The sequence below is a fragment of the Monodon monoceros genome, unplaced genomic scaffold (genome assembly GCF_005190385.1).
Source record: "Monodon monoceros isolate NGI ecotype Baffin Bay Population unplaced genomic scaffold, NGI_Narwhal_1 Super_Scaffold_20, whole genome shotgun sequence".
Classification (NCBI taxonomy): Eukaryota; Metazoa; Chordata; class Mammalia; order Artiodactyla; family Monodontidae; genus Monodon; species Monodon monoceros.
In genome coordinates, this window is record NW_021703777.1 from 122,971,209 (window position 1) to 122,984,381 (window position 13,173).

A 13,173-nucleotide genomic window follows, 5' to 3' on the forward strand; every position below is an offset into this window, starting at 1 on the left:
ATGACCTTTGTATTCCAGTATTACTTATTTTACAATTAAATGTCATAGGGTCATTTTGTTTTCATGTGAGTTACATATTTAATAACAGCTTGTTTTCTTCAAGTTACAAGATTTGGACATTTTTTAAAAAATGAATCAAAGACTATATAGTTATTTGTTTAAAGTGGTATTTGGTATTTGGCTAAATACAGTAAGTTTATTTACCAGTTAAGGTTTAAATTTATTAAGTAGACATAACAGAAGATCTTCACTGGTGTTTGAGTTAATTTCTAGAGATAAAATGGTTTATAATATTTTTACATTATTACAGAAATTTTGAGTTGTTAGGCAGACTGTATTTGGCCACATAATTCCATAGCAATTTTCATATACTGAATGTGCTTAATAAGTATAAAAACAGATGTGTCCAGTTTGTTATTATTTATATTTTATCCTAATGTAAAAGTTGCGAAGGCATGGACTCCAAGTCACATAATTATTTCGTGTAAAGAGAGACCAAAGCAAAGTGTAGAATGCTCTTTAGAGAGAGAACCAAAGAAAAGGTACAGTATTTTAAGAGTTTGGGCTTTCAATAATGGCTATGTTAATAGTTATGAATATTGTTATTAAGTAGCATAACTGGAAATTACTCTGAATTCTCTATGGTTTCTATCTAGAAATTTTAATTTTGCCTGCTTTTAATTTGTCTTGTGAGAAAAATAGCATGTTGCTTTAAGTAATAGCAAAAAAGTGAGTCAGAGAATGATTCAATCCGTCATGTAAAAGTACTAGCAATGCACATCTTGATTTTGCAATTTATAAAAATGAAAATTTTTAAAAACTGTGTGTTTCCTGGGAATATGCTCTTCTTGAAAATAGAAAACTATTAAGCATTTTGTGAATAATCTTATGGATTTAGTATTTTCCATAATTTAAAATGTCTCTCTTTTAAAGTTTGAATACAGATTAATTTGTGGTGGGCAAACGATTTCAAATTTAAACAGAAGATTTTATAATATCATAATACTTCTTTCTTCCTATCTGCATGACTTTAATTTAATTTTGTATTCTCACTCTGTAAGTTTAATTGCAGTCTTTTCTTGTGTTTAAATAAAGATTTAAAATGGTTTCACCAAAGATGAAGCTTATCTTAAAGACTCCTAAAATTTACATGTGCATATGCAACCACAGGAGATAAGAATATCTATATAACGAAATATAAATATTTTAATTTATTGTAAAGGGAGATTAATGTTTGAAACATTGTTTGCAATTAGTTGTAATTATTCCAACTAATCACTATCCTACTCAGCACATGTATCATGACTAATTTTGACAGTCTCTAACTTATTTTCAAATGTGGTATTTTAAATACTAGGTAATGTGTTAAAATTCCAGGCATACTCCTCTCCTTATGTTTGAATAAACCTCCCACTGAAGCTGAAAGGAATCTTTTTATTTTTTCCTTAATTTGAAGTCTGAACTTGCCATGAAAAATATAACGGTTGGAAAATTTGGGGGGAATTGACATTTCTATTTCTTTTTATTTAACAGCAGGAAATCCTATATCATTATCCAGTATCTGATGCATCTCAGAAACTTAAAAGTGTGAGAGGGATATTTCTCACACTCTGTGACATGTTGGAAAATGTAACTGGGACGCAAGTTACTAGGTAATAATTGATTTTTATTTAGCTTTAATTCTCTTTCTCCCAAGTTCTTTACCTTAATTCTGACAAATAAAATACTAATACAGGTATCTATTATACAAATATATTTGTATCTATAATGTAAATATTTATATGGCAGATATGATATCTGCAGATATTTTGTTTCTCACCTAGGTTATTTCTACTAATCATCTATTTAAAATGTAAGTTCTGAGAACAGCTGTAGATCTGGATGTTCTGGACTTTAACAAACTTGGATTAATGACTCTACTTTAGAATTTCTTCATGAAGGCAGTCTCTCTTAAGCACAGCATTATGATGAGTTTGGGCTTTTTTATGACTTTATCTTGATTATTAACTTGCTTGACAATAGCTTTGTGGTTGATAAGGATGACTGAATACTGAATTTTTCAGGTAGTTCAAAATATTTTGTTCTGTTCTTAGAACAATGGTAGAAAACACACAATACACATACACTTTAGGAAGAGTATTCAGAAGGCAGTATCATCTGTGCAAGTTCCCTCAGTGATGGATAAGCAAACTGGTGTTAAATAACTTTGTGAAAGCCGATTATAGAGCCACACATCCCATTCCATGTTGATTTATCAAGTCTTGACTTTGAAATATTATAGTTAACTTATGGAAAAAGGGGGCTCAAAGCTTATTGAGTTTTGTTTTTGCTTTATTTCATAAAATAGATCTATAGATTATAAACCATCTTTCTTCCTTAATATTTCAACAATTTTAGACTTTACCAAAAAAGTTTATCTCAAACTTTAAGAGCTCCTTAATATTGATAGAATACCAAATTGGATTTTCTAGGCTTTAATTTTTCTTTTCCCATCTTCTGATTGAAATGACACCTCTAGGATTTTATTATTATTTTTTTGAAGTATATAGTTGGCTTACAATGTCGTGTCATTTTCAGGTGTACAGCACAGTGATTCAGTTATACACACACACATATATATATATATTCTTTTTCAGATTCTTTTCCCTCTATAATAGGTAATTAAAAAATATTGAGTGTAGTTCCCTGTGCTATACAGTAGGTCCTTGTCTAGGATTTTAATAGATGGGATCTTCAAGATAACGGGAAAATTTTCCTTGTTTTTCTAAATGAAAGCGATGTTTAACTCTGGGAGTTTTAGTATAGTGTATATAGAAAAGATTAGTTCATTTCAGAATACTAGTAACCGAGGCTCCATTTAGTCTATAAATTCACATTTATAAAAGCATGTGATAGGCCTTTAAAAAATTTTTTAAATTGCTTTATTGAAATATAGTTCATATATCATACAATTCACCCACTTAAAGTGTACAATTCAATGGTTTTTATATATTTGAAGATATGTGAAACCATCACCAGAGTCAGTTTTAGAACATTTTTTTATCTCAAAGAGGAACCCTGTATCTTTTAGCTATCAATGCACCTACCCCACCCCAAGTCCTAAGCAACCCCTAATCTACTTTCTGTCTCTATAGATTTCCCTATTCTGGACATTTCCTAAGAATGGAATTGAAATATGTCATTATTTGTGACTAGCTTCTTTCACTTAGCATAATGTTTCTAAGGTGCAGGACTCATTTTTAATCTTATTAGTAAGAAAATGTGTTTAAGTTTCCCCATGTGGATTTTATTTTATTTTTCTCCAAAGTATAGATATTTTACTTCACATTTAGACCTTGTTAGCTAAAATATGGGTTAGACATGTGGAAACCAGTAAATATAGAGAGAAAAACATTTTTGTGAAAGAATATGAAAATAATTATTATTTCAGGGATTCCTTAGCAACATATCTTTTGTTGCATACACTGTTTTGAAGCTATAGTGAAATGAATTATGACTATAAAGGAGTCTAATATTTGTCTAAAAGTATATGCATTTTTAAAACTTTATTAAGGCAGAAGTAATATCCCTTTTAAAAAAATGTATTTAGCAATTCATATTTAAAATCCCACACACTTATCTACTGTAGTATAGAGGGTACACTATATCCTAGGACTCAATAGATAAAGACTGATGGGTGTATTTTAATTTCAAAGAAAACACTAAATATATATATATTTTTTAATTTTTTAAAATTATGTTTAATTTTAAAGTAGTTTTAAAAAGAAGTATCTGATCAGTTAAGAAAACATGGAAAATATAAAAACAAATGGAAAAAATTAAAATTACCCCAAAGTCTACCACTCAAAGATAACCACCACAGATTCCATGAGGCAAAGAACTTGGCTGATCTTGTTCATTTCTGTAACTCCAGGGCCCAGGCATGTAGTAAGTGCTCAGTAAATATTGCTAAATTAAATGATAACCTTTCACTTAATTTTTTCCATCTATTTTATACAAATGGAATCATACTCTACCTACTGTATTGTAACTTTTTTTGTGTGGCAGTATATCATTTAACATTTTCCCAAATCAATAAATGTTATTTTACATTATATTTTTATTTTATCTTCTTCCCACCACCTACCCACACTATAAGAAGGAATCATGTTCTCTGTATTTCCATAGTTTATTGTTGTATCTCTCTTTTAGAAAACATTTAATTTGTTTTCCAACTTCATTGAAATATAATTGAAATACAGTAAATTGCACACATGTAAAATGTATAATTTGATCATTTTTGACATTGGTATAGACCCTGAAACTATCACCATCATATAGCCATCATTCCAAACATTTCCTTGAGAATATGTTTTAATCTGACTTATATTTTGGTTACTTGTTTACGTATCTGTGTCCCATACTGAATGATCATCTTTTGAGCTGGGACCACATCTTTGTTTCTTTGTAATCTCTTTTAGTAAATCATGTTCATAAATAGACAATCAGAAAAGATTTGTTAAATTAACACACTGGGATGGAAGCTTTCTTTTGAAAAAAAAATTGCATATAGTCAGTTAATGTTAGCAAAAGAATTTCAACATATTTTTGCCGTAATGGGTCTACTTTTGTTTGACCTAGAGTTTTTTGTGAGTTTTTATATTTCAGAATATGTTTTTGTTGTACAATTCCTTGCGTTTTCTGTGTGGCAGGTATATGCCAAGAAATTTGCTGATTAAGCGTGCAGTTTTTAAATCATACCGTATGTAATCTTTTATGAATGACTGTTTATAATTTTATGACATTTAAAGATGTTCTAATTTCATTTTGACTCTATTTCTTCTTAGCTCATCCCTTCTTTTAAATGGGAAACAAATTCATGTAGCTTATTGGAAAGAATCTGACAAGCTGTTGTTAATTGGCCTGCCTGCTGAGGAGTAAGTTGAGATTTTGGTTTACTTTAAAATCATTTCTAAAACACTGCTAACAAAGTCTGTTTCATTAAAATGATGACATTTTTGTCAAAGGTAAATTCAAGAAATTTTACAGTTAAAAGGTTTGCTGCACTAGTATAATGGCTACCTGTGTTCATTTGGTATGAATAGTACAGAAAGGTACCCGGAAGGCCCAGCTAGACCAATTAGTAAGGGTAGAGGCCGCCAATACACTTTCCTCTGAGATATGGCCAGTACAGAGGTGGCTGAGAGATGAGCTTGTCCTCTGCTCAAACTTTTGACAGTATCGTGGTTTGGATTTTGCATGTTTACAGTTTTTTACTGTTGGTGATTTTAGAGAATTAAGGGTCAGCAGAAAGGTGTTTTGCCTCGACATTGAGCACCTTTGACCAAATAATGAATATTTATCTTTAAAGTGACTTCTCTAATGGTATGTCTTATATTATCATGGTCTCCTTCTTAACTTTTTTGCAAGTATTTTGAAAAATGTCTTATTTTAATAGTTGGAGGTAAGAGCAGGGCTGACCATTTATACATTTGGTAGAAGTGAGTTACTAAATCCAGCCCACACTCAAGGGGAAGAGTATCAAACAATTGTGGACTTGTTTTAACACCACAAAGAGGAATTCCAAAGGAGGCTGCAGTGAAAAATATCAAAATTATTATGTTTTAAAGTGGTCTTTAATTTTGGACAGAAAGAGATATGATCTATCATAAATGTGGGATTCAAAACTTTTAACATGAGGGGATAGTGGTGCCATTATATATGTTAAATGATGGCTCTCTTTTACCAGCTAATGTGCATTTTTCTATCTAAAAACCCTGCTCGGAGACTGCCCTATGCCAATGGGTTGGATCGTGAAAAACTGAGTTGTTTTGAAAGAACAAGAATCAGAGAACATCCAGAATAAGATACCTTAGGGTGTGGTGGCAGGGTGAAACATCTGCCTTTGGACTTTCATAGTAGCCCAAAACGCAAAAGACAAGACACAGATAATACAGTGGTGAGACAAGGTAGTGTGGGCAGTTAGACAGCAGAGAGGAAGGCCCAGCTAAGGAACTGAGCAGAGGCTGCTTCCCCACTTTCTGATGCCACCAGCCAGATTAGTTAGGCAGACAGAGACAGTTTCCAGGAGACGTTTTACCCTGAAGCCAAAAAATGACTGTCACTGCTGAGCTCTGGATCCAGGTTGTGCTGGTTAGGGGATGCTCTAGCCAATTTCTAACCTTTGTTTCCCGGGGTGGGAGTGGGGAGGCAGGGTCTTCCCTAAATACTTATGTCATCCCTATCCTAGAGAACTTGGCTTGTTAAGTTGGAATGAATTCCAAGGTCCTCCTCCTTCTCTATCCTGGGCTTCAGGTCAGAAGTAGCCCTAGCCACCTCTTTACCCAGTTCTCTTACTGCTCATAGCCACCACCCCGTACCAAACTCTTTTCCTTATTGCATGAAAGGTACTTATTATTATTCTCCTTTGTTTAGACTGGGAAACAGAGTATTGAGAGGTCATGCACAGGCACCTCCTCAGTGTCAATTTATATGTTCTCTGTATCTCCAGCATTGTACAGATGGTTTGCAGTTGAACTCTGGCAGCCCTGGGATTGTTTTTCCCTTGTCTGTCTTAATGCCACAGTCTGTCCTTTTCTTTCTTCACCACTGTGCCTTTTACAAGCAGGATGAGAAAAGTGTTGCCCCACCCAGGATACGGTGGAGCAGATACTCCAGGAACATGTGTTTTCACGGGGGGAGATCATCTTCCTGTGACAGCTGCAGTCAATAGCGGGGACCTAACCAGGAAGACAGTGTGAGGTAGTGGAGAGAGTAACCTTGGAGCTAAGGAAATGAATGCCCACCAGCAGGTTCTATTCCCTGGGTGTGCCTGTAGAAGTTGCTTAACTTCTTAAACCTCAGTTATACCCACTGGTATAATGGGAATAGAAGACCTGCTTTGTAAAATTCTTACAAGGCTTCAATGAGAAAATGTTAAGTTCATTTCTTTCCTTTCTCCTACTTTCTTTCCTTCCTCTTTCATTTAGGGGTGTCTTTTTGTCACAAGAATTAGAGGTTAAGTGGAGATCTGGGTATTACTGGAAAGTGTCAAGAATTTTAACATTTCTTTCTATAGGCCCAGATACTGAACCAGCTGCTTTATATGCATTAATTTTGTTTAATCCTCAGAATGAACCTGAGAAGGCTTAGTGATTATGATCCCATTTTACACATAAAGGAAATTGAACCCTAAGGGGGTTAACTAATCTCCATATAGATGGTGATATAAAAGTGCCTCCTTGACCCATGTTAGAACCCCAGATCTAGACATCAGACTCTTTAATTGCTAATGCAGGAAACAACCATTATACACAGCTATACTCACAGTTAACACACATGCTTTTCATATTCTTTACATATAAAACGTAAAGATGATCTGCTTCTTTTATATTATGAATCAATTGATTATGTTATAAATGAACAGATGTATTTTTGCTTCTTTCTAGAGTTCCTCTTCCTCAGCTAAGGAATATGATTGAAGATGTTGCCCAAACCTTAAAATTTATGTATGGTTCTTTAGATAGGTAAGTACTTCCTTGAATTGAACCTCAAGTTTTAAGTATATGATTCTAAATCACTTTTTGGCACTTAATAGTGTTCCTTGGTTGTCAAGTTAGTTGTTTGGGTTTTTTCTTATTATTATTTTCTCATCCTTCATGACTGGCGTTTATTTTACAGCTCCAGGCAGTTTTTCATTGGATCCATTGCTTTTTCTTTTTTGGTCTCATATGTTACTTTTGTGAAATAGTGATGTAACCACAATTATATTCTGATCTGATGTATTTTTGTAGGGGCAAATGTAAGAGCATTTCTTCAGAACAGATACAGAAAAGAGTAAGAAGTTTTCTGTGTTTTCCTCTGATTATAACATTGTCAAATTCACTATCCTAAAATGTGATACTTTTTCCTTAAAAAAATTTTTAGTAAAAAAAATGTATGTGCTATTAAAATAAATAAAAGACATGGTAGAGAAAGTAATTGTCTATTTAGTTTCATGTATATTCTTCCATATATTTTCTATATAATATGAATATACATACTCTCTTTTTTTACACATGTGGGCTCATATTATGCATATTTTTCTGCTTGCTTTGTTTTTATAAACTTTTTTAATATAAATTTATTTATTTTATTTTTATTTTTGGCTGCCTTGGGTCTTCGTTGCTGCACGTGGGCTTTCTCTAGTTGCGGCGAGCGGGGACTCCTGTTCGTTGTGGTGTGCAAGCTTCTCACTGTGGTGGCTTCTGTTTGTTGCAGATCATGGGCTCTAGGCGCACCGGCTTCAGTAGCTGTGGCTCGCGGGCTCAGTAGTTGTGGCTTGCGGGCTCTAGAGCGCAGGCTCAGTAGTTGTGTTTCATGGGCTTAGTTGCTCCACAGTATGTGAGATCTTCCCGGACCAGGGCTCGAACCCGTGTCCCCTGCATTGGCAGGTGGATTCTTAATCACTGCACCACCAGGGAAGCCCTGCTTCTTACTTTTTTAACCTTACAGTATGTGATGTATCTTTCTTGATCTGAAAGAGGAAATTTGGGGTAACCGTTTAGTATTTGAACATGTAAAATTATGGATGGAAAATCGATGTTTGTAAGTCCCAGTACTTCAGAGGGCTAAAATGATGCCTTTGCTTTCAAAGCTTTAAGAGTATATCAATATAAAGATTCAAAGAAAGTTTATACGTTTTTCCAAACCATAGTAGTATCCCATCTCTGTTTATCTAGAGTGGATCTTTATTGTCACTGTTCTCAAAGCCGCCTAAAGGAATTTTTTATGATGATGCCATCTGGGAAAAGTGTCTAATTTGCAGTATTTTCCTCCAGGAAAATACAGGCACCTCCCTCTCAAACCCAATTACTTATTAGCATTTTCCAAATGTGTGAACTACAAAAGACTGGGCAGCCATATACAGTGCTTTACCTTTTACTAATAAGAAAAATTTTAACCAATGAAGAGTATAAACTCTTAAGGTGGTTATAAACTACCTCCTTAAATTTATAATAGATGAGCAAACCTTACTATGTTTTGCCCTAATTGAAGCTTTCTATTTTCATAAAACTAGAGATAATCAAAGATGAAATTCCTGTAATGAATTCTGTATATGAAGATAAAGCAATTGGAGTTGTTCTGCAAATTCCAATGGAGTAGGTTGGGGGCAGAGGGACTCTTAATTTCTCTGAATTTCATTTTGAAATTTATCCATTGATTTGGAAGTATCTCCAAGTTGACAGCAAATTTAAGTAGTTTCTTCTTGCCTAGGTGGGAATTTGAAAGGCAAACTAAGATAATAAATGTAAAGATCCACTGAGTTCTTAACACCAAGAAGCAGTATGGATCCAAGATATTGTTAATAGTCATTTTACAATATTTTTTTTAATTATAAGGTTTTTTTCTGATTATGAAAGATATTAAAGGCCATTGTGGAAAAATTATGAAAAGACTAAAATGTTCAAAAACTTAAATTATCTTTTTCAAGTTGTGAGCTGGTTAGTTCCCTGTGAGCCACAGAAAACTGATTATACATTAATAAAGTTTAGTGTTGTGATCAAATTAAAGATATAAGTATCCTTCATCATTCCCAGCCAATCCACCAGCAAATCCTAACCAGTCTGTCTCCAAAACACATCTCAAATCCATCCATTTCTCCCCATCCTCACTATTACCCTGTCTACTGCCATCTCTCACTACTACAGTAACTTCCTGATCTCCTTGCCTCCATTCTTGCCTCTTTAATTTCCAAAGTTACAGTGATCTTTCTACATTATTATCTGGCTCCCACATACCTTTCTGATTTCAGATCTCAATCCACGCCGCCCCTCTGTATTGTTCTGCAGGCACCCTGGCCAAACTTGTTCCCACCCTGGGCTTTTGCACTCTTCCCTCTCATTAGACCTTCTTGACATCGGGATCTCAGCTTAAATGCCCCGTTCTCAAGAGACCCTTCCCTAACCATTTGATCCAAAATAGCCAACCAGTCACCTCACCCATTCAGATAGTCCTGTTCTCTGCTTAGGCCTTTGTACAAGTTCATGTTTTTACTTTGTGTTCATTTGTTGTCATTCTCCAGTAGATTGTGAGCTCCATGGGAGCAGAGACCTTGTCTTTTGTCTTGATATTTTTACTGCTGTACTTCCATCGATGAGAATAGTTCCTGAAACATAGTAGGCACTCAAGTAATTAGTTGAATGAATCGGTGAATATTATTCTGATATATTAATGGTATATATACCAGTTATTGTGTTATCCAGTACTTTATACCAGTGAATGGTTGTAGGTAATACTATATGCTACTTTTACATGGCTAAAACCAAGTTGTCTTTTTTTATTTTCAAGAGTTTTTTTTGTTTTTTTTTTTTTTGCGGTACGCGGGCCTCTCACTGTTGTGGCCTCTCCCGTTGCGGAGCACAGGCTCCGGATGCGCAGGCTCAGCGGCCATGGCTCATAGGCCCAGCCTCTCCGCGGCATGTGGGATCTTCCCAGACCGGGGCACGAACGCGTGTCCCCTGCATCAGCAGGCGGACTCTCCACCACTGTGCCACCAGGGAAGCCCCTTTTCAAGAGTTTTTAAACAGTTATGCCTTCATTACTGAAGAGGGGAGGAAATAGGCTAATTATATATTTACTGTATACCAGTAAGTAATAATCATAATAAGTACTTACTATGTAGTGGTACTTTGCATGAGAGTTAGATTGTATTACCCCCATTTTTACAGAGTTGGGACCAAAGTTCAGAGAAAGGTTAAATGATTTCCCTGCGAGATCTACCTAGTAAAAGCAGTGATAAGATTCAAAGTCAGATCTGTTCTATTACAAAGCTCAAAATCTCTTTGTTATCCTGTGTTGCCGGAAAGATACTGGGAGTTGTAAATGGTTGAGAGATAGAGGTAAAAGCGAGTTACATTTTTTGCAAAAAGGGAACTTCAGCCCATTCTGTTATAGATGTACCACTTGTGTTAGCCCTTTGGTTTTCCCGTAGTACCATCTGCCCTATGTATTTGAGAATAGGCTTTAGGGTAAAAAATATTGACAGGGTGAATTTCTTAACACACTCCATCAGTAACATAGCAGTAATTCTTTTTAAGGGAGGAGAAGTAAGGAAGAGAACCTATGTACTTAGGAAAGATCCAGTCCCCTTAGGAGCGTACAAGCAATGACTACCATTTCTGTGTGTTGTTCTAACTTTACAGCTCTTGTTTTTTCAGTGCCTTTTGCCAGGTTGAGAATGTTCCTCGTTTGGATCATTTTTTCAGCTTGTTCTTTCAAAGAGCACTTCAGCCTGCTAAACTACATTCCAGTGCCAGTCCCAGTACACAACAATATGATGCTTCCAGTGCAGTACTTTTAGACAGTCTCCCTGGAGTTCGGTGGCTCACACTTCCACAGGATATTAAGGTAATCTTAGGTGTCATAAATAAGAATCAGAGCCAGTTGCCTTATATTCTTTTTTTTTTTTTGCGGTACGCGGGCCTCTCACTGCTGTGGCCTCTCCCGTTGCGGAGCACAGGCTCCGGACGTGCAGGCTCAGTGGCCATGGCTCACGGACCCAGCTGCTCCGCGGCATGTGGGATCCTCCCGGACCGGGGCACTAACCCGTGTCCCCTGCATTGGCAGGTGGACTCTCAACCACTGCGCCACCAGGGAAGGCCGCCTTATATTCTTTATCTTCTCTCTCTGTTTTTTTTCTTAGGCTTTTTGTTATTTTCAGGGTTATGGGTAAGAGTTAAAGGGGCAATTGGTTGATAAGGTAGGAGGTTCAGTGCAGTGAACTTTTTCTTTCTAAATAGAAATTAGCTCTCTCATCTTACTTTAACATTTAAGCTTTGTTCAAACTTGGAATACTTTTCAGAAATCGTAATTATATGGTGTGTCTTACTTTTGAATTTTGTGATTTAGATTTTATAATGCAGGGTCATCGAGTTAGGTAGATGAAATGACTGGCTAACAAATTAATAATAGCAAAATCTTTGTTTACATGAACATTTGTAATTAGCTTTTGCCCTGTGCCAGAGATAGATCACTAAAGGTACGATTCATGGTGGTTGAACATTATCAATGTGACTTCAGTCATTTCTGTACATCCAAAATAACTTTACTGTTGAATGACTGAAAAGCTCATTTCAGACATTTTCATCAACAATAATGTATTTAGCCACAGCATTTGTAATAGTATTAATGAGGCACTATGCCATAGCAGTTCCCTGCCCGTGAAGTAACCCAGGTTATGTTGTAGTAATATCCCAATTCAAGATTCTGCTCTTCATGGAATTCTACAATATATGATCAAACAAATGCCTTTTGAAGTTTAATAATAATTTAAACAGATATATCAGTCCCTTTGCTCAGTTTCCTCATCTGTAAAATGGGAACAATAATACTACCTACTTCATAAAGAAGTTATGAGTTATCACACATAAAATGCTTAGAATCGGGGTTTCCCTGGTGGCACAGTGGTTGAGAGTCCGCCTGCCGATGCAGGGGACACGGGTTTGTGCCCCGGTCCGGGAAGATCCCACATGCCGCGGAGCGGCTGGGCCCGTGAGCCATGGCCGCTGAGCCTGCGCGTCCGCAATGGGAGAGGCCACAACAGTGAGAGGCCCGCGTAACGCAAAAAAAAAAAAATGCTTAGAATCATGCCTGGCACTTTGTAGTTTAATTATAGCTGTGAGAGTACTATTATATAATGATTCTTTGGAGGGAGTTGAGGGGTTAAAGCATATTTAAAGGAAACTTTACCTTCTTATATTCTTTTTTTGTCCTTGCCTTTGTCAACTGCCCCCTGCTGCATTTTGTATCTCAGGCCAATGATTATCATTTTCCTAAATCATATAAAAACTAAAAAGTATGAGATAAAACTAAAAGTATGAGATATATAATTCTACTCCCATCAGTGTTTTCATAAGAAATCATAAGTGTTCAAAATAGACAGAATTTAACTAGATAACCTTACATTTAAGATAGAAAGACACTGTTTCCACAGTCTGTCTCATGCCCATTCTGGGGTCTTTTTCTTCTGAAAGACACAAGGCCGCTTTTTGTGAGTCAGAGTTGCCATCTCATGAGGCCTGTCGGTCTGATCTTGCCCAAGTTCTTTCTCCTGTCTCAGAATCTCTTCACTAAAGAAATCTCTTCCCTCAAAATATATAGTCTCTTCTGTGAGATTAGAGGTACTTAATGTTTTTAGGGGCAAAGTCTTTAGAC

General features: G+C 35.6%; 1 protein-coding gene across 1 annotated transcript in view; it reads left to right on the forward strand.

Moving 5' to 3' along the window:
- The window catches only part of INTU (inturned planar cell polarity protein), a 72,855-nt gene that overhangs the window by 36,095 nt on the left and 23,587 nt on the right, over window positions 1–13,173 (forward strand). The window contains exons 5-8 of the mRNA XM_029235922.1: window positions 1,534–1,652; window positions 4,827–4,916; window positions 7,428–7,505; window positions 11,178–11,367. Of these exons, the coding sequence (XP_029091755.1) occupies window positions 1,534–1,652; window positions 4,827–4,916; window positions 7,428–7,505; window positions 11,178–11,367 (477 nt within the window). The remainder of the gene's footprint in view (window positions 1–1,533; window positions 1,653–4,826; window positions 4,917–7,427; window positions 7,506–11,177; window positions 11,368–13,173) is intronic.